We start from the raw sequence: 25,891 nt of genomic DNA on the forward strand, positions 1-25,891 counted from the left end.
AGAACAAATTCTGCTTCTTAGAATTGTGTTCAAAGAGAGTGGTATATCTATAACTCACATTTCTATGTGAATTTGGTTAGGATGCCAAAAAAGTTACATATTGCAGCTTTAATTAAAGCTGCTGTAGGCTAATGTGAAACAAAAGGTTTGTGTAACAAATAAAGGCACATTTTTAGCAAATAATTTTATGGGCATTAAAACAAGCACAGTCTCCTAGCATTGCATGTAATTTTGCATGTAACTCATGCTGGAAAACTCACATAATGAAAAATATCACACTATTCATGTCATCCGACTATTTCTATCAAACCTGCTGCAATGTAGGTTGTATAAACAGAGAATCCCAGAAGGTAATTATGGTGCACAGACTGAAAAGAGAAGAAAAGTTGAACAAAGAAATCTGGTGAGAGAGAATTCCCGTTCGTATAAACTAGGGCGCTCAATGTGCTGGCTAAAACATCCTAACTGACTAGATAAGGATTACTGAATTGTGCAATTCCTTTCATCCTTCAAAGAAGGGATGAAAACATTCCTCTATCCTTTAGATGAACCCATTTCTTCACCAGAGTCGTAAGACAAAAAATGTGTATTAGCGTTATAGCTTCCAGCCAGCAGCTACGGGTTTGCACAGGGGAGTGGAACAGCTCATTACATTGGGTAATTTATTTGCTTAGTCGATGCCTGAGGGCAACTAAAAAAAGTTGTACATGTTGAATATTCTGTAACTAAAGCATTTACACAGCTGGCTTGTCCCCCAGAGCTACTGCAGTAGGACTCCCCTCTTAAACAGGCTACTTTCCCAACCCGGAGCCCAGCAACATGTAGACTACCAAAGTTCAGACGAACACCCATTGCTCTTTGCACAGAGATAGAGTAAACTCTAGACTCTGTGCCATGCAGAAGGCACAGCTAACTCTGCTGGGACAATACAGCAGGCCTATGTGCTCGAGAGCGTCAAATTGAAGACATCGCTACCTGCCATGGCCAAGTGGAGTAAGATGAGTCTGAGAGAGACTTTAATACAGCCTGTTGATCAGAGAGTAATCTGACAAAGCAAATAGAGAGTAATCCTCCTGAGGTGTGTTTCTGGGAGATTGGAGAGAGCTTAACTTTTAGATGAGTGTATTCAATTTCAAACTCAAACACTGCCGGAAAGTCTCATGGGAGTGATGACAAAAACTTTGTTATGTCAGTCCAACTTTTGAGTTTACACTAGCAGATGAAATTCTAAACATCTTGGAATCTAATTCCCAAGAATAATAAAGCCCTATATAAACGGCTTGATTTTTCGGAGGGTTCTTCAAACACTGGGATAAGCCAAATCTGTCTTTAGATAAAAGAGGTGGAGGCCATAATCACCCCGGAGAGATTCAGTGGGGTTATGGAGAGATGATGCCCTTGAAACCAAGGATACTACTCTCCATCTGTTGTTGTTTTCCTGCTGGGCTGTAGCAGTGAAATTAAATGTTAATGGTACATTTTATTTTTGGTCTTCCTTTGGGTATGGCTCCTCTTACTCTACGTTCCATCTCTGTTCTCAGCCGACACCATTACCAAATATAGGTTCAGCATTGTTTGGCTGTATACATCAAACAGAATACACCTCTCTACCTAAAAATGTCAGTAGAGCACTTAACTCTATAGTGGAGAGGAGTAGCGGTTGCTCTGTAAGATGTCTTCATTTTATCCTGCTCTTCAAGAAGAAAGTGCACACATGCTCTGGTTATTAGTGATGTCACAGAGCAGTGAGGTGTCCAGCACTGATAACCCAGCCAGGAGGATTGAACCATCCATAGCTTTTCATGTTTCCCGTCTCTCCCCTCACTCACTCCTGTGTTTAATCTTTACACACCTATTGAACTTTAAAAGAGGGGAGATCTTTGTTGGAGGGCTGACATTCTAATTTTAAAATACATTATAGTTTGAAAACTGTCTCAACGACCAAGGAAGATATTACTATTCTCTGCTCTACAAAACTGTACTCTATAGCAGGGTTTTCAAAACTCGGTCCTCTACATTGAATGCCTTTATGTTTAGTGTAACATCATGCCATGAAAGATGTTCCATGAGATTAGATGACAGCACGGGGTGAAACACAATCTGTAAGCGACTGGGGGTCAATTGTGTGAGAACAACTGGGTTCATCTCTGCGACAATATGGCCACATAACACACATGGTACATTCATTAGCCCTATGTCAGGAATGGAGAGCAGATATATGTCAGGAATAGAGAGCAGCTCTACGTCAAGAATGGAGAGCAGCTATATGTCAGGAATAGAGAGCAGCTCTATGTCAGGAATGGAGAGTAGCTCTATGTTAGGAATGGAGAGCAGCTCTATGTCAGGGATGGAGAGCAGCTCTATGTCAGGAATGGAGAGCAGCTCTATGTTAGGAATGGACAGCAGCTCTATGTCAGGAATGGAGAGTAGCTCTATGTTAGGAATGGATAGCAGCTCTATGTCTGGAATGTCTGTATGTCTACAGTATAGTCTGTTAAAATGTTGACCCGTGTACTTATACCTCACTGACAAACAAGGTCGCTTCAACTGTAGGTTTTGTCAGTCAGACACACAATTCATCCCACTTCCTAGTTCTTTGCTGATGGAAATCAGTGAAGCCTCTAACAGGACATGAATGAAGACATCTGAAGGAGCACATGGGGGCTGTATGGAGAAGGCGCCGTCCTGTCTCAGTAGCAAAATGGCTTGTCCAGTAGGAAGGCTGTCTGAATCAGGGGTTGTAGGGGTCATTCTCCTATACCTCTCTCACATCAGACCACTGTCTGAAGCATGGGGGACCCAGGGCCAGGAGGGGCCACAGTGTCGAGGTGTTCAGAAGCAGAGCCAGGCACTGGGTAACCCTACTGCAGGGTCAAGATAAAAGGAGAGCTGTGCAGAAAATGGTCTGGACACATTGCATTCCAGAGATGGTGTGGGATAACAAGGACAGACGAGGGATTGGAACCACCGCATGAGAAGCCATATCGGGTAGGATCCAACACGTGCACGGCCATATGGAAGAGGTTTACATGGCGAATAGGCCGTGATCTCTGAGCTGGAGGCGATTCGCAGACATCTCACCTGGAGTTATCACATTCCTATGTGATGGATGTGTTTGGAGAAAAGGGGTGATACCCTCTGTGTTTGTGTGTGTGTGTGTGTGTGTGTGTTGGTGTGTGTGTGTGTGTGTTTGTATGTGTGTGGGGGGGGGAGTAAATGGTTACTGCTCTGTGTAGTCTGCTGTTTAGATGTGTGCTGCGCTCAAAGAGACAAAGACAAAGACAGAGAAAACACCTGGTCAGGCTGAAATCCCATCACAGTTGAGAACAAGGAATAAAGGAGTGTGACTGCTCCACAGAGTCTCTGTGGTAGTCTAAGACATGTCCCACAGCTCCAATGTTCCCATTCTTCTGCTACACTATCTACCTCATGTTCACAGACCACACCATCGACCTACAGTATAACATCCCCTCAAATCATGAGACAGACCTTCAATTGAAGCATCCATTTGAAAAAAATCAACCAGTATTTTGTATGTCAGTCAAATACTGTGATGAATTACAGTACATACTGAGTGGATGTAAATGTGGATTCCTTACGTACATACTAAAATGATTTAATCTGCGACAGTATAATCACTTTATAGGTAAAGGAAACCATTTGAAAGATTTTCCCATCTCTCAGAATCCTGTGCCTTTGTTTGCACACAGTGCAGTAAAAGCCTTGAGGGGGTGTGTTTGTTTTGCATTTGCCTGGATCTAGAGCGCAGGGGAGAGGTGTCTACGCATACACATGGCTGTGTATTCCCCACGTGTGCTGTTAGTCAATTAGAGCTATTATTAAAGGCAAGGGCATCCTGGGAAAAGTATGCGCAGCAGAGGTGAGTCTGTGCTGATTTCCACCATTAAACCCTCTCTGGATGCAGAGCCAGGAACTCTGTCAGGTGGTTAGGGAGTCATTTCCTGGCTTGAAGCTTCCCCCCTACTCTCCTTTTCTTTTTCCATGCAATCATGCTATGCCATCCCAGGGCCCACCTTCCCACTCAATCCCCTCTAACTCCCTTTATCTACCATTACATTTGACTGAAGGATTACTAAAGCTCTCCTCGTTAATCTTCTTGCCTTGGATGTGGAACAGCAGAGCTAGCATCAGGCAGCTCAGCCCACACTACTGACAGTACAGAGACCTCACCACATCCAAGAGGAGAAAAACACCTTCCTGTTCCTCCACAATCAGCAACCAAGCTCACCATTACTATGAGGAGAAATTGTACATTTTAAAACTAATTCTTAATACCGACTCTTTCTGATGGTGCATTATTGAATGTTTTGAATCTGTGATCTGTGCTGAACGTAGCGTTTCCATCCCGTTTCGTCATGGCCTCAGTCTGTGACAGTCTGTGAGCTGTGCTGAACGTAGCATGTCCATCCCGTTTCGTCATGGCCTCAGTCTGTGACAGTCTGTGATCTGTGCTGAACGTAGCGTGTCCATCCCGTTTCGTCATGGCCTCAGTCTGTGACAGTCTGTGATCTGTGCTGAACGTAGCGTGTCCATCCCGTTTCGTCATGGCCTCAGTCTGTGACAGTCTGTGAGCTGTGCTGAACGTAGCATGTCCATCCCGTTTTGTCATGGCCTCAGTCTGTGACAGTCTGTGAGCTGTGCTGAACGTAGCATGTCCATCCCGTTTTGTCATGGCCTCAGTCTGTGACAGTCTGTGAGCTGTACTGAACGTAGCATGTCCATCCCGTTTCGTCATGGCCTCAGTCTGTGACAGTCTGTGAGCTGACCTGCTGTCTTATGTTTCACACTGGGCTTTTTCTCTGCATGTCATTGGGAGAGAGACCATGTAATCTCCTGTTCCTCACATTCTACACCCTCAACTGTCATAGATGTCAAGCAGAACTATTTGTTGCGGTGTGTTGAATGCTTCCTTTTATATCTGTGCAGCGGGACATGCCTGTGTAAACTACGCTGGTGATTTTACAACATTCCCCTTCCTCAAACGTCACTAGTTAAATAATTACTGGGTTATTTAGTGCTGTTAGAAATTATGTTACTGTAAATGTGACTTTTGCGTCTCTAACTGAACCTGCATTACTCAATAATATGAGACACACTCCCACAGTCAAGACCATTAAAGCCACAATGGCATGGGTTAGATGATCAGATTCAAATAAAAAACACACATGGGCATTGTTAGGAAGTTGTCCACCCTTGAACATGGCTCTTATTGTATCCTTCTAGAGAGAGATGGAGTATTTCAACTGAAAGGCAAGGACGAACAGAACCCCATGTGTGTCTCTGTGGTGCACCATCTCCTGGAGCTCTGAGGGAAATCAGATCTCTCCTTTCAGGGCCCATTCTGTTCAAAGACCCTGGTGCGGTTCAGGTTCATTTACTCCCGGCACTTCTATGAGAAGTAACTTAATCTGGTTAGTAAGACGATCACAGAAAAAATGCCCTGCAATTTAAGCAATAGCGCTGTCTATTGTCAATATTTTGACCGATTTCATGTCAAAGTGTGATTATTTGTGGAGGGCCCTGCCAAGGATTTAATTGATACATGTGTAATTCCAGGTTTTGTTGCTGAGGTATTGGAACAAAGCGTCACATTATTAATAAATGAGCAGGACAGCTCTTTCATCTCAGCTGTTCTATTATTTTCTGTCTGCGGTTTCATAATCCCCTCTGAAAGAGGATAGTGAAGACTCCCTGAGAGGGCATCTTTCACAAATCAACTCATTATCTAAACATGAGCAGACAAAAGTGCATCTTTCATAAATGAAGTCATCACTGGCCACAGTCTCACACTGCAATATCAACTTTCAATGTGAAGAAAGATTACACACGTCGATTGATTGCAGGGCTTGATCAAAAATCTAAAACGATTACCATACAATGGGCACAAGTAATAATTTAATCTTTAATGATTTGATTTTCTTCTTTTGCCGCACATACATTTCTCCTTGTATGCACTGAGTCTCATGACTACTGTACTGGCTCTGCCAACGTTTTGCTGCCTGCCACAGCTCCTGCTCATAAAGCTTTAATCGTCCGCTGAGTGTGGCTATGTGATCACTGAAGACCTAGTGACACAGAGAAAAACGTCTGCTTGTGAACACTGGGAAGTGATGTGTTTGTGTGAGCTTTGACCTCACACACACTCTCTCAGTACAGCAAAGGGGATGATGAAGATGAAAGACTGCAATGAATTAAGCTTTTCTTCAGGGCAAAGCACCTTGGATGGCTAGCCTCTGTGATTGACTCAGATTCTTCCCCTGTTGGAGAAATAGGAGAATGATAAGGAACTGGAAGGTGAAACACTTCCACCGCCCAGCATTCTAGTAGTGAGTGATTGAAAAATGTGCATTTCCATTGAATGGCCATCAATTTAATTGTATAATCCAGTTTCACACAAAAGCACAGTGATTGAGAATGCCCCTGAGACATTCCAATCCGCCAACGCAGTGACTTACATGTAGGTCAAAAAACAACCAGATTCGTGTAATTATGCAGGGGTTTCAAATTAGAGCAGCTATCCTCCGTGTGCCTTTTATTGGTGCGTATTCCTTAAGGAGGGCCTGTGCATGTCCTCATTAGCAGTCATTGATCAGAGGTACTGTTTGTGAGGAGGAAGACGGGCTATCGCCCATCGCCTTCCCTCTCTACAGAGCCAGAGCTGCTGGGGGCTGTGGGCTAATTACAGAGGCAGCAGTACACAGGCGGCTGGAACACAGGTGGGTGTTTTATTGTGCCTGCCGGCTGGCTGCATTGCTGTGTCAGCGTGGGCCCTGTCTGCAAGCTGCAGGCTGATACTGCCCCGTTCTGCTGTTAGTCATCAGGCTCTCTGAGCACGTCCAGCCAATACCACCTGCCGCGGAGCAGACGGGCGTAGCAGCACAGGTGAGGTTGAGCACAGTGATGTTGTGAAATGGTAAATCGATCTGGACCTCGAGTGATTCCAGTCGAAGAGAAGAAAGGTAGGAGGTAGGCGTTTGGAACAAATCCTCTCTTGTCCTTGTATATGAAAGACATACATTTTTGGTATACCCAGTGGGTGTGTGTGTGGTAGCTTACTGACTCAACACTGCATTGCACCTAAAGCGATAGATGCTACTATTCAGCTTGGATCTTATTTTGGCTGTTTGTATTTTCTTTAGAAACAGTACCACTACGCTTATAAACTCAAATCAACTTCAGCCTCCACTGTGAGAAACTGAAATATGAACCTCTTTACAGCCTTTTCCATCAGAGCTGGAATACGGAATGAGAAGACCTGTGACACAATGATTCAATGTAATATATTCACACATTCTACATGCATTAGCATTACAGCTTCCCATGAGGTAAAGTCATGCATTTAATAGAATTCTCCCAGTCAGGGAAATGGTTTCCATTCGGTGTAGATTTGAATGGACATGTAAAATGACATCTACTACACTGTGTAGAGCAGGGTTCCCCAACTGGAGGACTTCATTAGGCCCCCAAGTTTTCTGAGCAAAAAAATAATATGTTTTTTTTTTTTATTGTTTTATTGTTGGACATATAAGACTTGTAAAAACACCAGCAAATCAGCTCCAAATTATTTTAATTTTGAAAATCCCATGGATAATAGAGAGATATGCAGTATGTGATTGTATAAGCATGGTTTGAAATTATTACGTTTTAGTAAAGTATTATATCTGTTTGGGATTCTTGCGGTCAATTTGCAGTCTATAAATGATTTGTAATCATGTTCCGGCCCCCTGACATCCGCTCAATAATAAATTGGCCCGGGGCTGAAGCTAGATGATGATCCCTGGTGTAGTGTTGTAAGTAATAAATATTCTGAAGGAAAAGTCTCTCCCAACTATGACAGACCTATGTGATTGGAGTCCAAACACCTGTGATCTGACAGTCCTCTCGTTTAGAGTGCTTTAGAAATGAACAAGACATGTTCTATATCTGCCCACTTCAAAAGAAAAGCCATTTTATGTCAAACAGTATATAAGCCATAACCTGAAGCACATCTGTTACATATGTGAAGTAATATTCACTCGTTTGTTATTGGAAAAACTATGGAGTGATCATTCATATGAAAATGAGACCGTAAAGCCAACATGTACTATCCACTGTGATGTGTGATCATCCCATCCTCCTGTTTACTTATTCAATATACATGGCCATATTTTAAAAGCTTACACTTTCTGTTCATAGGGAATAACCTGATCCCTTGAGCAGCATGAAGTGCAGTATGCAGACAGGTACGGTATTAAGTACCGCATGTATTCTCTGCTGTTTGGATTACTCTGTTATGAATCTATAGCTGACTAGGTTTGTAAGGTTAGAATGTCCATCTAGTCTGGCTAACAGTGTTAAAGAGAGAGGGATGAGGGTGGCCCTTACCTCTACACACAGTCCCGTTCTCCACAGCCTCGTGGCCAGCCTTGCACATGCAGCGCCCAATAGGCACCATCCACTCGCCATCCCCGTTGCAGTAGAGCTTGATGGGCACGTCCACCTCCTCCCCGTTGGGGATACACACGCCACGCGATGCCACTAGAGAGGTGCTCTCCGCCCCCGACAGGGTTTCCTGGAACACGGCCCCGTTCTGGATGACGCGGGCACACTTCCGGTAGAAGACTCGCACGGCGATGAGTGACATGCAGCCGCCGTAGTCCTGGAAGGCCAGGTAGAATCCGTGTTTGGACACGGGGCCAAAGCTCCGCACCTCTGTGTTGATCTTCATCACCCGGCCACCCAGGTCCACCTGGGAGAAGCTCTCGTCGGCTGCGATGGTGTCCACCTTGATCCAGGGGTTCTCCATCCAGGCCGGGGACACCTTGTTGGCCGTGTCCGAGTCTGACTCATAGTAGTACAGGTTAAAAGTCTCTTTACAGGAGCCGGGCACATTGGGGATGGAGCTGCAGTCTCGCACGGAGAACTTCATCTCCACGTGGATCCGCTGTGCACCCCGGCGCCGGATGTACTTGGTGCGGACCCAGTTGTTCTGGTTGTTGTCGAACACGTTGCACACCTGGTAGGTGCGGATGGTGTTCATGTTCTCGTCGTATCCACTCACCTCCTCCCACTGTGGAAGAAGGACACAGAGGTAAAGTGTTACTCAAATGTAGACATAACATACACTTTGATAATATGTCCCCGTGTTGACCACATGCTGACCGTATATTTTCAATGGTAGGTTTAGTAACACATCAATACCTCCAATTCTTTACCTCTACCTCACACCCAATGGCAAGTGTGCCCAGCATCATGGCTACACGACAACCTAACCATAGATAAAGACAGGGCCATCCTGAGCAGCAGCGGTCCCAGTCAGAGCTGAGATTACAGTGCAGGAGATGGGGAGTGTACATTATGGTCAGGGTGTAATCTGCTCCCTAACATTGTTTTGTTGGCACAGAGGGTTGTTGGCAGTGAGGGGTTGTCATCTGTCAGTGCCCGCTGGAGATCCCACTTGGCTCCCTGCATGAACCTGGCCTGTTTGTTTCTCTCTACTCTACTCTAGGACAGGACCATGCATTATTTAGGCAGTAGAGAGCAGGTGTTAAACTCTGCTCATTACACAGCCAGCAAGGCATTATAGTGCCGCCTCCTCTCTGGCTCCTCTATGTCCTCTGGCCAAATACAAAAAAAGGAAACTATTTGCATAAAGTCACTGTCGGAAGAAGCTCTTCAAGGGTAAGAAATACAGGAAAAACAATCCCTCGGTCTAAATACTGAGAAAAAAATCCTTCTCTCCAATGCATGGGTGATGTACCCAATTTTCCTGTTTTTGAAATACAATGTGTTATTGAATACTACAATAAGCAAATCTCCAAATTAGTCCAGCACCAACACATCAGTTATTGTAAATGAAACAGATCAGTCATTGTACCGAAACACATGCATGACATGAATTTAACCCTAATCTGAGTCACACTCCAATAAAACAGAAACTGGGCTAATCACATTACACAGGTAATTATCTGCAAACAGAGAGCAGATTTTTCATTTCAACACACACACACACACACACACACACGATATAGTAAAGCGTTCATATGCAACCTCTGCTGTTACTGCAAAGGACTCCAACCACTGTGACCTTGACCTGACAAGTTCATCTGAAGAGAAAGCTTTTCTTAACACCAAAGCCTCTTCACACTAGTCAGCTGCACCCCGTGCTGCCTTTACCCCAAACCCCTCTTATCCCTCTTCACTCTTCACTTCACAGCTGACATCATTTCCTAAATTAGTACCCACTTAACAAGGATTCTGACAGAGGTTTGACGGGTAAGGAGGAGCGAGTCAGCCCTCATGTTTAAGACCCACCTTCTATCAAACACTCACAGACTAATTAGAGCTTTCCTTCTTTATTCCCATTTCCATATTATTCTCTCCAGACAGACAGACATCATACCAAATATGTACAGTTCATTAATAGCAGCTGATTGATGTAAAACCTTTAGTAACTGGAGGGATTTGAAGGAGAAAGGTATGAAGAACATGTATTATTGTAATACTGCCGCTAACTCAAAACTATTAAGACTGTGTTTGTAGACAATGATTAAAGAGACCTTGGATGTGATTCAACCAGATGGTAGCTATATGTCTTCATTTTGCTGACACACATCTACAAATCTTTTATAATTATGAGAATGTGTCAGATATGGTCCATTAATATGCAATAAAAGATACTCATTAATACTGTAAGTGTATGAATGTTAATGTTGACCAAAATGGGGGCCTTGATTTCCAGTTAAGAGACATTGTGGGAGGGGCAATGTGTTGGTCGTCCCATCTATTCCCCATCCAAATGGACACAGCCATCCAGGGTCATGGGCAGCCATTGACCTTTCCACCTCCATTCACAGAGTGACACTCTTTTCAGACATAGGTCGTGGACCGATTAAACAGGAAAGGACAGAGTGTGACGTTCTCTTGTTCTGAGCCCCAAGCATCGCTCCATCACACTTAAACAATGTGAACGGGGGTTGGGGGTGGGGCGGTAGCCACTAATGAGAGATAGTGACTACGGGAAGGGGGAATAGGGCCAGGCTAAAAAGACCCCAAACAAATGTGTTTTGATGGAGGGCCCCTTTTAGTCCTGTCACGGCTTTGCTGCCCTGCTTTCATCAGAGCCAGTGGAGGGAAGCAAATGGGACATAATAAGAGGCCAGCGATCAAGCGCCGAGTGTGAAATAAGAAGAAACGTCTTCATTTTCACAGCTTTTCCTCCCGGTACTACAGTGGGAGTGAGGCTGCAGGGCGGTCATGTGTTAGGTAAGGTGGTGGAGTTGATTGTGGTGGGGGGGGTGGAGGAGTTCATGGTGGGGTTGGTTAAGAAGGATGAAGGGCTCTTTGAGGAGGCTGGGAATTGTAACACTAACTCTCTCTCCTTTGAGATTGTTTTTTACCACACACAGACTTGTTTATCTGAGTCCAGATCTATTGAGAGGGGGACCATCACGACCACCATGTAGAGCATCTTGACTGGATGTACTGTTGGCTACGAAGCTGGATGTATGCTATAAAGCAGGAGATACTGTACAATGTATTTAAAAATCAAATACATTATTACTTTTTCCTGTTTGCTTGATAACAGTCAAAGGCATCATTCAAATAATAATTGAATTCACAGTTACAACATCTGTCCTACGTGAACAAACTGTCAAAACATAGGAAACACCAGCAAAAAGTGTCTTAACGCCACAAGCAGCCAGAACAGATTCAATGTGCCTTGGCATATATTTTACAAGTGTCTGGAATTCTATTGGAGGGATGCAACACCCTTCTTCCACAAGAAATTCCATAATTTGGTGTTTTGTTGATGGTGGTGGAAAACGCCGTCTCAGGCGCCACTTCAGAATCTCCCATAAGTGTTCAATTAGGTTGAGATCTGGTGACTGAGACACGCACACACAAACACACACACACACACTTTAAACCCCCTATGCTCCTTTGTGACCCCTCTTTTAAAGTCACTGATATCTCTTCTTCTAGTCATGGTAGCCAAAATAATAGGCAACTTGGCATTTTTATACATGACCCTAAACATGACGGGATGTTCATTGCTTAATTAACTCAGGAACCACACCTATGTGGAAGCACCTGCTTTCAATATACTTTGTATCCCTCATTTACTCAAGTGTTTCCATTATTTTGGCAGTTACCTGTATATGTCAAGGTGAAACACACAGACTCATGGTATTCTTTCATAGCACTGCATGACCTTCCATCTGCTGAAACACAACATTAATTTATGGACATAAAGAGCTCACAGACTGAACAAGTGAGAACTTGCAATCAACAACACACCAGAGGAGCTGCTCTCTTCAAGGTCCTGTGTTCTGGGGTCACACGCTCACATAAAGGAGCTCCTTCTAATGGGGTGTCATTGGCCCTTAGTGCTCAGAGGTTGGCACCCAAACATAAAGAGGACCATCATAAGTGGGGCGCCAAAGTGTCCGGGGTCGCATCTATGGTCTTGAGAGTCGTACCCAAATATAAAGACAGTCATTACAGCACTAGCGGTGCCACTGTGCATTCTGCTGCACTGCTCTACTGAGTGTGTACAATGGGTTAGGCAATTGTTGGCCATCTTTTAATTTCAGCTAAATAATGAGTTTAAATGCCACTTATCCTTTTGATTCACATTAATGATAAATGACCTTAGAATGAAATCTGATGAATGTACTCTGTATAGCTATGAAGTTCTCCTTAGTATGCAGTTTGGAAAAGTACACAATGCGTGAACTGCCAGCCGCTTCCTGTAGCTGTATGAAATTATAGAGCATACTGGACTCAGAGAATGAGGTTCTGGATTGTTATCTCCCAGGGCTGCCAGCCACTCCAGGATGGGGTTAAAGTTCAGCTGACCTTCAGTCTCCCTGACAATGTGTCTCTGCTGTAAAGCCAAGCAGAACCCACTGTCAGGGATGAGTTATAGAGTAGACTATCTCCAAAGCACAAACTATTCCCAAAAGGAAGCTTTTTGCTACATTAAATGATACAAAATAAAGTCTTTATGATCTCTAGGATGGACTTTTGTGTCTAACTGAACCTCCTTCCTGGGGTGGAGTGGGCTAGCAGGGTGAGCGGTCTCCTGAGCCATTTACATCATTCAAAGGCCACAGTGGAATGCATGACACAACATGAAATGTGAACTTCATTTCTCACGTCTTGTCATTACAGTATGAGGATCGACCCAGGATGGCTGAAGCATCAGAGAACAGCTACACACATACAAAACATTCCAGCACTCTGTCACTGACAACAAGTAAATAAATAATTCACATGAAGGAGAAAGAATCCAATGGAAATCTCCTGGGGCCAAGTTGTCCAATTTGCAGTTGTGGGAAATCTGTTAGAGTAAGAGTGCTGTGCCCTAAGGGGACAGGGCAGGACAAATGACACCCAGTCTCTGCATTGAGTTACAAAGAGGGGAACAAAACGAGCCAAGTACTGCAGGAGTCCCAGCCACATGGAGGACACAGAGAGAGAGACACACAGAGAGAGACACACAGGGAGACATGAGTAGAACGGGCTGGTGCAGTCAACTTCAATTACCATTGTCCGCTTGTTATGTACAACATGTAAAGTTAGACAAACAAGCTTCTTATTGCCGCTTTAATCCCCTTCCACCAATCTACATAAGGATCGTATTTACATTTTTACTTTGGAGTAAATTAAAGACATGACAATATAATGCATGCCAAATTGCCAACCCGGGATTGACATTTCAGTGCTCATATAAAGTCATAACCACACAAATATGTTTTCCCCCATGATGAAGAGGTCTTAAAAAGGCAGGATATAGTTTTACAGACCAACTTTAATCGACAATCATACTAAATTAGGGGTTACTCTATTCTAATGAGTTCCATATACTTAAATATGCTTTAACATTACCATTTAGGTAAGGAAATGGCTATATGCAAAGTCATAACCAGGATCTGTCATAACCAGGCTTTTTGTATGCTGAATAAACTCTTTAAATGACAAAACCTGCCATTTAATGAAACTTGTTGTGAATTGACATGCATGGAATATAGGATCTTATATAAGACTTCCATATTTCATATTCCAGTCACTGAGTTCATTATAGCCTGGCTATAGAGAATGTACAGATCTATAGATCCCTCAAATGTCTCTAAGAAGTAGAAGGTTTTAACTAGTCTAGTGCCGAATCCACCACTCAGTGCATTTGGAAAGTATTCAGACACATTGGCTTTTTCCAGATTTTGTTACATTACAGCCTTATTCTAAAATGGATGAAATAGATTTTGTTTTCATCATCAATCTACACACAATATCCCATAATGACAAAGAAAAAAACAGAAATATCACGTCTACATACGTTTTCAGACCCTTTACTCAGTACTTTTGCTGAAGCACCTTTGGCAGCAATTACAGCCTCGAGTCTTCTTGGGTATGACGCTACAAGCTTAGCATACCTGTATTTGGGGAGTTTCTCCCATTCTTCTCTGTAGACCCTCTCAAGCTCTGTCAGGTTGGATGGGGAGTATCACTGCACAGCTATTTTCAGGTCTCTTAAGAGATGTTCGATTGGGTTCAAGTCCGGGCTTTGGCTGGGCCACAAGCACATGCAGAGACTTGTTCCCGAAACCACTTCTGCGTTGTTTTGGCTGTGTGTTTAGGGTCGTTGTCCTGTTGGAAAATGAACCTTCACCCCAGTCTGAGGTCCTGAATGCTATGGAGCAGGTTTTCAGCAATGATCTCTGTACGTTGCTCCATTCATCTTTCCCTCAATCCTGACTAGTCTCCTACTCCCTGCCACTGAAAAACATCCCCACAGCAGGATGCTGCCACCATCATGCTTCACCGTAGGGATGGTGCCAGGTTTTCTCCAGACGTGACACTTGGCCAAAGAGTTCAATCTTGGTTTCATCAGACCAGAGAATCGTGTTTCTCATGGTCTGAGAGTCTTTAGGTACCTTTTAACAAACTGTCATGTGCCATAAAGGCCTGATTGGTGGAGTGCTACAGAGATGTTTATCCTTCTGTAAGGTTCTCCTATCTCCACAGAGGAACTCTGGAACTCTGTCAGAATGACCATTTGGGTTCTTGGTCACCTCCCTGGCTAAGGCCCTTCTTCTCTGATTGCTCAGTTTGCCCCGGTGGCCAGCTCTAGAGTCTTGGTGATTCCAAATTTCTTCCATATAAGGATGATGGAGGCCACTGTGTTCTTGAGGACCTTCAATGCTGCAGAAATGTTTTGGTACCCTTCCCCAGATCTGTGCCTCGACACAATCTTGTCTCGGAGCTCTACGGACAATTCCTTTCGACCTCATGACTTGGTTTTCGCTCTGACAACTGTTGGACTTTATATAGACAGGTGTGGGCCTTTCCAAATCATGCCCAATTAATTGAATTTACCGCAGGTGGAGTCCAATCAAGTTGTAGAAACATCTCAAGGATGATCAAAGGAAACACGATGCACCTGAGCTCAATTTCAAGTCTCATATTATTTTTAATACATTTGCAAAAAAAAAAAAAATACTTTTCACTTTGTCATTATGGGGTATTGTGTGTAGATTGACGAGGGAAAACATTTATTCAATCGATTTTAGAATAAGACTGTAACGTAACAAAATGTGGAAAAAGTGAAGGGGTCTGAATACTTTCAGAAGACACTGTATTAATGACTTATTACTCTGATTCTGAATCCACTCACAAGTTGACATAAAATAAATGTTTCTCATTACTAAAGCAGAATATTAAATCAAAGTATTACACCTAGGACTAGAATGCGCTGTGGCCAACATTCCTTTACAACCACAATCCAGTTCTGTGTTATGGAGTCAGACAGAACATTTCTTTACAGAGCCCACAGGCCACATCATTAGGCCTTCATATATAAAGACCTCAACATCCTCTCCACATAATGGGTGTTTTTAGTGCAATGTCTAGATTCATTTGTAACTGTCTGCAAAGTCCGGAGGGCCGCACTGAAAATTGGTTATATTTCTTTGCCATCAAAATTTCTATCGTTTTTTGAATTTTTGATGCTCCCTGACTGTCTAGTGATCATTAGCGAGCTGGACAGTCATGAAACTGTATGAATATAGGTCCATTATAATTTCTACACAGTATCAATTTGGTTTTAGTCATTTTAAAGTTGACTTTTTTTTTTTATCTACTCAAACCGTCAGCAGGCCGGATTGGACCCCCTCGTGGGCCGGTGCCGTATGTTTGACACCCCTGGGCTAGAGGCTAGAAGTGATATTCCACAGCAGCTCTGTGAAGGTCAGAAGGCCTGGTGTTCACAGATCTCAACTCCCACTTAGGGGAAACACTGACCACTTAAACTCTCCGCTACTCTGCTTTGTATCAAAACAGCCTCTCCTCCCACTGCCATGCCCTGTGCACAACAGACCTTCCCTATTCTGCCTGAGGCAAGTAATGTGTTATAGTTGACTAAATATTACATGGAATCTTAATCATAACATATTTCAGGTCTTGGAGGCAGTTTCAGCTGCTGCTTTAGTTTAACTGTTATTCTAGGTAATACAGGGCTGCAGCCGCCACTATAATAAGGGGTAAACTGACTGTACAACAGATGGGAACACACCTGGAGAGCACACATAAAAGTTGGTTTGTTCATGTTTCACCGGAATGTTAGGTTATGTAATGCTACCAACACCTGGAAAGTGAAGAACTATGTATTTGAAAAAAGTGGAATACATTTATTTAATTCAATGTCCATTAATTCAATCTTGGGAGAAAAATGTAAACCATCTAAGTGAAATGGTACCAGCGATGTTGTATCCCTATTGTACAGTTGACTATGTAACACATTATGATATATTTCATGAAGCTCTACAGAGTAGTGAAAGGCCAAGTGCTGGTGTGGTGCAGTGCTGAATGTTACTGATCCGTCAGTTAAGCCCGTAAAGCCATGCATGTGTAAGACAATAGCTACTGTAAAGCATCTATGACTTGTATATTGAGCAAGTCCAGTAATCACACCTGTTCCTTTTGTGCTGGTCCACTTGGGAAAGCGATGGCCACATGAGACTTCACAATGGATTGCGTCCTCATCCAGTTCCATAATTTCCCCATAAAACCCCAACGTCTGAATCTGATAGGTCTCGTTCGTACCTGACCAATCAGGGCCTGAGAGGTACTTTGGCTCTCCAATCACAGGGAAATAAATAAGAGAATCCTCAACACGGACATCGCATAATGTTTCATCTGAGGTAAAAAAGCTTTTCATAATCTACCTGTAGAAGCGTGCCCCTTATAAACTCGTCTGAAGCTGCAAGACTAGACTTTGTGTCTAGCATAAAGGGATACAGGACACTAAAAGCTGACTGGGGCTTGTCTTTGATGTGAGAATTGAGACCCTAAAGCATTGATGCTGATTAATAAATCTAAACAGGGCAGATTTTTAATCACTGGCCTTTTCAAATGTTTGATTTTCAAGTCTGAAGTTCTGACTTATTCATATAGATAATTAAATAGACTTTTCTGAATGTTTTGCTAAACCTTACATTTTGTAAAGATGAAAGGGAGACGTGACGCAAACTACCTGTAAGATTCCCAGCCTCGTTAAGGGGGAAATGGCAGCACTGGTTCTGTTTAGATTGAATCCAGAGCTGGTAGAAGAATACACCAGTCCTCTTTGTTCTCTCATATTAATTGTAAGAACTAGCAGGGAATGAACAGCATGCCCTCAGGTTGAGGGAGATGTTGAGCTCAATTATTGCAGAAGATCTTTGAAGTTGCACCAGTTGACTGTTGAAGCCCTTTTTTCTTCTTCCTCCTACTTTTTTCGTGCTTAAAGACACACGGCATGATACAGTATAATTCAAACCAGCCTGGATACCAACCACAGAAGCATAAATAATTGAATAAAATAGGGAGTGGTTTTCTGAAATGCACCAGCAAATAAGTCTACAACATATTTCTCTGTGTGTTGGACCCAGTCTGAGGAGTCTGGATCATGTGGTGAGGGAAGAAGTGTAGGAGGCTGAGGTTCTGGTTTCGGCTGGCCCGGAGAGGGCTAGGCTTGTGTGTGGCTAGATGAAACCAATGCCTTGGCACACCATGTGGAAATAGTGTGCATCAAACGCTGCTAGAGTCCATATAACACATAGCTTCATGCCTTGCATATGAACAGAAGTAATTAGCAATGTATTTATGATTGTACAATATGACATTCATAAGGCTAGATTGTGTGGTGCAGTGGGGGCAGTTCAGGTCAAAGTGAAGAAAGTGGAGACCATTAACTCAAGGTAAACCTAACCAAGCATGTAGCCAGTTAAAGACCACCGCAATACTATGGGTCCCAATTGACCTCTACAGAACTTCTTTCTTTTTAAAGCACCAGTAGGCAAAGTTTAACACCAACTCAAAACCTCTCCCCTGCAAAGAGAGAGAGGGAGATCATTTTTCAAAAAGCTTGAAGATGTTTTCTAAAAGAGCCCAAAAGCCCACTGTTAAATTTGGATTATAGTTTCTCTCGTGATTTCTGCACAGCTTTACGATGTGTTCTTTCTTACAAAGACTTCTGAGACTTCTGAGATATTACTGGCCTTTGACCTTGAAGTGAGAAATGAAAATACTACCAGTACCACATCTGTCACAGCAGTCAGGGCAGATTTACTGATAAACTTGAGTTTGACACCAAACAGTAGGGAGAAATAATCCTTTCTTTTGGGTGTTAAAAGTCCAATGCAGCCGTTTTTGTCTTAATATCAAATCTTTCTGAGTAACAATTAAGTAATTTACTATGATTGTTTTCAATTAAAGTGGACAAAAGGAAACAAAAATAACTTTTTTTTTTTAAAAAGCAATTTCTCAAGCAAGAACTTTGCTAAGATTGTCTAGGAGTGGTTTGAGTTGGGAGGGGAAACCTGAAAACTAGCTGTTATTGGCAGAGGTTTGGAACTATTTCTTATTGGTCTATTAACTAATTTAACACCTAGTGATGTCACTCCATCCCACCAAAACAGATTGAAATTTCAGGTGGTGGTTTCAAACAGTTCTTACACTAAAAGGGTATTATCATATTTTTTTTTTTTACAATTTCACAGTATTATTCCCACATCAGTGTGGAAATATATATAAAACACAAGAAAATCCCATTTTTGACTGCAGTGGACCTTTAAAACCAAAGTGTATCTGTAAGGATCTTAAATTAACTGAACATACTGTAGTATTGCTGCATCTGCATGCAAATGAATAAATCAGCAATCGAGTTAATTAAGTAACTCAAATGAAAATTCAATGACATCAAGTAGATGATGAGGTAACACTCACGCTGTTGTCACTGGAACCTGACACGGGATAGACTGTCCAGCCCAGCTCAGCTGTCGCTGTGGTAGAGTCCATTAGTGTTTCTGTGGAGGAGAGAGAGAGGGCGGTCAGACAACTCCCTTCAAACAAACAATATACAGTAGCAGCAGTGCACATGTACAGCAGCTGAGCATAGGCGAAGATGGGAGTCCATTAATGAGTCCATCCATTCAAACCATGATCAGATATTATTTTGATTCATTGCAATGAAAATATACTTAATTTTTCAGTCTCAAAAATACTCCTATTGTAGATGGTATATTTCCAGATACCTCCATTATCCCCTCAAAGATGTCAAAGATGGCAATGCTTTTGTTTGAGACCCGGGCATATCTGGCTACATGCAGTAGTAGTAAACAGAGGGGCATAGTGTGACCATCCACATGGAAAAGAACAGATCACTGGGTTCACTGGAACCTGGTCAACTCTACCACAGCCACCAAGCTACTACATGATAGGTCAACTTCCACTCAACAGGCACATGCTTCTTCAGTTCTACCCCCTGGCTTGGAGGGGCAAGCGCACTCTAAACGAGCTGGATTAGCTGGTGGGGAAAAAAACACCTCTGGTAATTAGGGTCAAAGAGATATGTCTCCTGTTTGTCATGAGGTCCTCTGTGGCCAGCCAATGAAATTTCAGAGGCAGGCCAGGCAGGCTGTCCTTCAGAGCCTTCTCTCTGAGGGACACAGAGGGGAGAGGGAGGGGGGGAGAAGGAGGGTGCTGCAGGCCTAATGAATTTCCCCTGCTTATTAGCCCCGCAGCACCAGTGTTGAGCTGGAGCAGATGGAGACAACATTCATCAGGTGTTAGGCATCAGCTGCAACTCCAAAAGGGCAAACAAAGATGTATGTAACTCCTCTCGACAAGCTAGCTACTAACCATAAGTTACTGTTGGTGATTGGTAGTCTAAAGCTATTTTTCAAATATGTATTTGATATTCAGTAAAAACTAGAAGTATTTTAAAAATGCATTCTGTATGATGTCAGAGTTCCCTTTCGGAAATTGGATAAAAAGGACTAATGATCCGGGTGGTCTGATTCCACAGTGCAGTATGGCTAAACTCACACAAGAAAGAGAAAAGCACCCAATATAATTTAGAATGTTCCCGCATTTCATAACACGTGGATTTCCTCTTTATATTCCAGAGGAAACCAAAGCTTTTAATTAACAGGCTCCACATGCCGCAAATGTATTTTTAGGAACTTGCCGAATCTCAGAGCCTCACCAATATACACAAAGCATAATAGCACATTTCACATCCAATTCAGTTATCACAAAGCCCAAATCGTATAATTAGGCAGAGGAGGCTGCGTTTGTACTGCTATTGATAACCTTGCGCGACTCCGCAGTCTACATGGGTGTTAGGCAGTGAAATGGTAATTATCCCCCGTAATGATAATGATAATTAGCTGGAGAGTAAAGTGAGAATGATGAACCCCTTGGTGGTGGTTTAGGGAGTGTGGTGGTTTAGAGACAGGGAGGGAAGGAGTGAATTCCCCTGATATGTGAACACAGACGGCCCACTTCTCTTCCCTCCACTCCCTCAGTCAGGCTCACACACACCTGCTTCCTTCCATCAGAGACCCACACGCTGGACAAGTAGGACCTTACCCAGAAAGACTGATCACCTTTCTCCCTCCTGCTGACTAGACTTCATAGCAGGCAGCCACACCAATTCATTACCTACTGCAGTACCGAGCGTACCTCACTGAACCAACACTGTTCAACCCCGTCATCAGTCCTCAAGCTCCCAGCAGGCAGCACAGTGGAAGGGCATGGCCACTCAGCCAGACACACTGTCCATTAATCAGGGAGATGAGGTGAGAGTGGCCAGTCAGAGTGGAGAGAGGCCTCTGGGCCAGAACAGGGAATGGTGTGGCAGCAATGGAGCCTGGAGAAGCCAGCAGACCAGGACTGACTGTTTATACTGAGGTCTGGAGGTGACTACACATTCCAGCCTGGGCCTCTGGCTCAGCTGGGGGGTCAAAGGTAACCAGCTATATTTCAGAGTTATATGAGCACATGGAGGATGTGAGACCTTCAACTTTTCAATATGGCTGTCTATTTTTACTAGACAGACTCGGCCTCAACACTGAAGGTGCATGAATATGCAATGAGACCTGGGAGTTTTAGAAATGCTTACAGGCCTAAGAGCACTTCCTAGAACACTTCCTGAGAGTAAGCAAGGAGGGTTTTGTCTTGATCTGAAACCTCCCTGAGAGAGCTGTTTGAAGTTACAGAGGGGCCAAATGGGAGGGGCCAGCGGTGCTTCAACAACACTCAGTTTTCTCAGAGCTAGGAGTCGATGCAGCCGCAGCCTCTCAGCTTACCACAGAATGCCATCACATTTTACATTAAGATTAGAAAGAGCAGCTGTTCACAAGCCCATTAACAAAATGAGCCCCAGAACACATACGCACATTAATTGACATGGATCAAGACGCTTTTAGGCCTGGGATTATTGCAGTGGTAATTGGTTGGTCGGCAGCCACATTCTAATTACAAAAAAAGGAGGAGTACCTGGTATAACTTCTATTTCTAAGAAGTGTATGAGAAGGTTATTTGCAGAGCAGTGTGTTCCAAATGTATTACACGCCTCGTTAGCAGATGGGCAATACACAATGGTGGTGGACGAGCCAAGCTTCCTGCACACACAGTAAAGTGCTTCGAGACCAAGTGAAAATACAATTAATTCTCATTCATAGAGTAGGTTTTCAAGGTATGTGAATTTGGTACATTGCCAAGCCTTTAAATCCAGGCACAGTGATTCCCCTCCAGGTCTACAGAACAGGGGATGCAACAGAGGACAGGAAAGAACAGGACAAGACAGGTGACCCGCAATAGAGCTCTATGTGTGTGTTTGATCACACATGTGCTTGATTTGGGTGGGTGCAGTGTGAGAATGCTTTAACTTGAGGCGAGGAGGTCAGGCTTTGAGAGATGGATGGCCAATTGGTGTGTAGGGTTGAGCATGGCAGTCTGACTGATGGATGCCAGGGAGGGAGCTCTCCTTATCAGCTCCAGGGTGTACCATCTCATCTCCCAGCTCCCACTGCCCTCCTCCAGGGTGTACGATCTCATCTCCCAGCTCCCACTGCCCTCCTCCAGGGTGGACCATCTCATCTCCCAGTTCCTACTGCTCTCCTCCAAGGTGGACCATCTCATCTCCTAGTTCCCACTTCCTTTCTCCAAGATGGACCATCTCATCTCCCAGTTCCCACTGCCCTCATCCAGGGTGGACCATCTCATCTCCCAGTTCCCACTGCCCTCCTCCACTGTGGACCATCTCATCTCCCAGTTCCCACTGCCCTCCTCCAAGGTGGACCATCTCATCTCCCACTGACCTCCTCCAGGGTGGACCATCTCATCTCCAAGTTCCCACTGCCCTCCTCCAGGGTGGACCATCTCAACTCCCAGTTCACACTGTCCTCCTCCAAGGTGGACCATCTAATCTTCCAGATCCCACTGCCCCCCTCCAGGGTGGACCATCTCATCTCCCAGTTCCCACTTCCCTCCTCCAGGGTTGACCATCTCATCTCCCAGTTCCCACTGCCCTCCTCCAGGGTGGACCATCTCATCTCCCAGTTCCCACTGTCCTCCTCCAAGGTGGACCATCTCATCTCCCAGTTCCTACTGCTCTCCTCCAAGGTGGACCATCTCATCTCCTAGTTCCCACTTCCTTTCTCCAGGGTTGACCATCTCATTTCCCAGTTCCCACTGCCCTCTTCCAGGGTGGAGCATCTCATCTCCCAGTTCCCACTGCCCTCATCCAGGGTGGAGCATCTCATCTCCCAGTTCCCACGTGCCTCCTCCAGGGTGGACCATCTCATCTCCCAGTTCCCACTGCCCTCCTCCAGTGTGGACCATCTCATCTCCCAGTTCCCACGGCCATCCTCCAAGGTGGACCATCTCATCTCCCACTGACCTCCTCCAGGGTGTACCATCTCATCTTCCAGCTCCCCCTGCCCTCCTCCAGGGTGGACCATCTCATCTCCCAGTTCCCACTGCCCTCCTCCAGGGTGGACCACCTCATCTCCCACTGCCCTCCTCCAGGGTGGACCATCGCATCTTCCAGCTCCCACTGCCCTCCTCCAAGGTGGACCATCTTATCTCCCAGTTCCCACTGCCCTCCTCCAGTGTGGACCATCTCATCTCCCAGTTCCCACTGCCCTCCTCCAAGGTGGACCATCTCATCTCCCACTGCCCTCCTCCAGGGTGGACCATCTCATCTTCCAGCTCCCACTGCCCTCCTCCAAGGTGGACCATCTCATCTCCCACTGCCCTCCTCCAGGGTGGACCATCTCATCTTCCAGCTCCCATTTCCCTCCTCCAAGGTGGACCATCTCATCTCCCACTGACCTCCTCCAGGGTGGACCATCTCATCTCCAAGTTCCCACTGCCCTCCTCCAGGGTGGACCATCTCAACTCCCAGTTCACACTGTCCTCCTCCAAGGTGGACCATCTAATCTTCCAGATCCCACTGCCCCCCTCCAGGGTGGACCATCTCATCTCCCAGTTCCCACTTCCCTCCTCCAGGGTTGACCATCTCATCTCCCAGTTCCCACTGCCCTCCTCCAGGGTGGACCATCTCATCTCCCAGTTCCTACTGCCCTCCTCCAAGGTGGACCATCTCATCTCCCAGTTCCCACTTCCCTCCTCCAGGGTGGACCATCTCATCTCCCAGTTCCCACTGTCCTCCTCCAAGGTGGACCATCTCATCTCCCAGTTCCTACTGCCCTCCTCCAAGGTGGACCATCTCATCTCCCAGTTCCCACTTCCCTCCTCCAGGGTGGACCATCTCATCTCCCAGTTACTACTGCTCTCCTCCAAGGTGGACCATCTCATCTCCTAGTTCCCACTTCCTTTCTCCAGGGTTGACCATCTCATTTCCCAGTTCCCACTGCCCTCTTCCAGGGTGGAGCATCTCATCTCCCAGTTCCCACTGCCCTCATCCAGGGTGGAGCATCTCATCTCCCAGTTCCCACGTGCCTCCTCCAGGGTGGACCATCTCATCTCCCAGTTCCCACTGCCCTCCTCCAGTGTGGACCATCTCATCTCCCAGTTCCCACGACCCTCCTCCAAGGTGGACCATCTCATCTCCCACTGCCCTCCTCCAGGGTGTACCATCTCATCTTCCAGCTCCCACTGCCCTCCTCCAGGGTGGACCATCTCATCTTCCAGTTCCCACTGCCCTCCTCCAAGGTGGACCATCTCATCTCCCAGTTCCCACTGCCCTCCTCCAGGGTGGACCATCTCATCTCCCACTGCCCTCCTCCAGGGTGGACCATCTCATCTTCCAGCTCCCACTGCCCTCCTCCAAGGTGGACCATCTTATCTCCCAGTTCCCACTGCCCTCCTCCAGTGTGGACCAACTCATCTCCCAGTTCCCACTGCCCTCCTCCAAGGTGGACCATCTCATCTCCCACTGCCCTCCTCCAGGGTGGACCATCTCATCTTCCAGCTCCCACTTCCCTCCTCCAGGGTGGACCATCTCATCTCCCAGCTCCCACTGCCCTCCACCAGGCAGGAAACAGGCAACAAGTGCAGACTTCCAAACAGATGCAGATCCCTGTCTCTACAACACTTATACACAAACACATAGGGGTACACACACACACTACTCACTGTCACAAATTCAGTGACTATACTGTAATTTATTTGTTTTATTTTTTAAGAATCGATTCCTGTACTTTCATGTCATAAAGCATGAATATTCAGCAAGTGTTGTCAAAATAGTGCAGAACAACAGCGCGGAGCAGCCATGTAGAATACTGTTATAGTTCTAGCCAGCTTCAATATGGGCAAAACCCGGCTTGTGTCAAAACTATGTCTATAGTTTATTGAGGGTATTTATGAAGAAGCGATTGACCTCCAAAACACAGCATGTAGTGGCTTGCAGGGGTGATATTCTTTTATCCTCCTCACCAGGATAACTGTACTATAGCCTAGCCTCTATGGAGCAAATCATTCAACATTGACTTCTACATCAAAGCCGCCACTTATACTTCCTTTCCCACCACGGTAGAAATAGCAGGTTACAGCACCACAGGGCTTTTCTCACCAAATCTGTGGTGTGTAAAACTCAATGAACTTCTATGTCATTAAACACCTGGAATCATAGGCTATATTTAATGGTAAATGTGGATTATAGATGGCGGTACAGCTATATGAACAAAATGTCTATAAGCTAATACCATAGACCACAGAGGGCAGTCTTCTTGTGGACAGAGCTAAGAAATGTGCCTACATTCATGGGCACTGGCATTGGAAAAACTGCCCGTGCTGAGGTAAGACTGATGCCCATAATGATGGACGCAGACTGCTACTGTATGGCATTTTGGACAGAATAACAAGTAGAGTGCTCGGTTTCATTTGAGCCCGAGCCGTCTCAGAAATCTTTCAACACAAGGAGGGTCCATTAGGTGGGGCTCCCTCCACCACATTACAACATGTCCTTGTGCGGTAAATGAATCAGTAATCCTGCATTTACAATGAAACAGGCTTTGTGGATGAGGTGGCATCAGCCCAAACCCCAACTTTTTTCAAAGAGTCAAACTGGGCTTGGCATGCCGCCCTGAGTATCCGG

General features: G+C 44.9%; 1 protein-coding gene across 8 annotated transcripts in view; it reads right to left on the minus strand.

The window, feature by feature from the left end:
- Positions 1-25,891, minus strand: part of LOC110494446 (ephrin type-B receptor 2) — a 156,998-nt gene that overhangs the window by 69,478 nt on the left and 61,629 nt on the right. For all 8 annotated transcript variants that reach the window (XM_090205869.1, XM_021569486.3, XM_021569487.3 and 5 more), the window contains exons 2-3: positions 19,270-19,349; positions 8,386-9,070 (exon numbers count right to left, since the gene is read on the minus strand). In XM_090205869.1, coding sequence (XP_090061995.1) covers positions 8,386-9,070; positions 19,270-19,349 — 765 coding nt within the window. The remainder of the gene's footprint in view (positions 1-8,385; positions 9,071-19,269; positions 19,350-25,891) is intronic.

The sequence above is a fragment of the Oncorhynchus mykiss genome, chromosome 17 (genome assembly GCF_057628025.1).
Source record: "Oncorhynchus mykiss isolate SJ-2025 chromosome 17, ASM5762802v1, whole genome shotgun sequence".
Taxonomy (NCBI): Eukaryota; Metazoa; Chordata; class Actinopteri; order Salmoniformes; family Salmonidae; genus Oncorhynchus; species Oncorhynchus mykiss.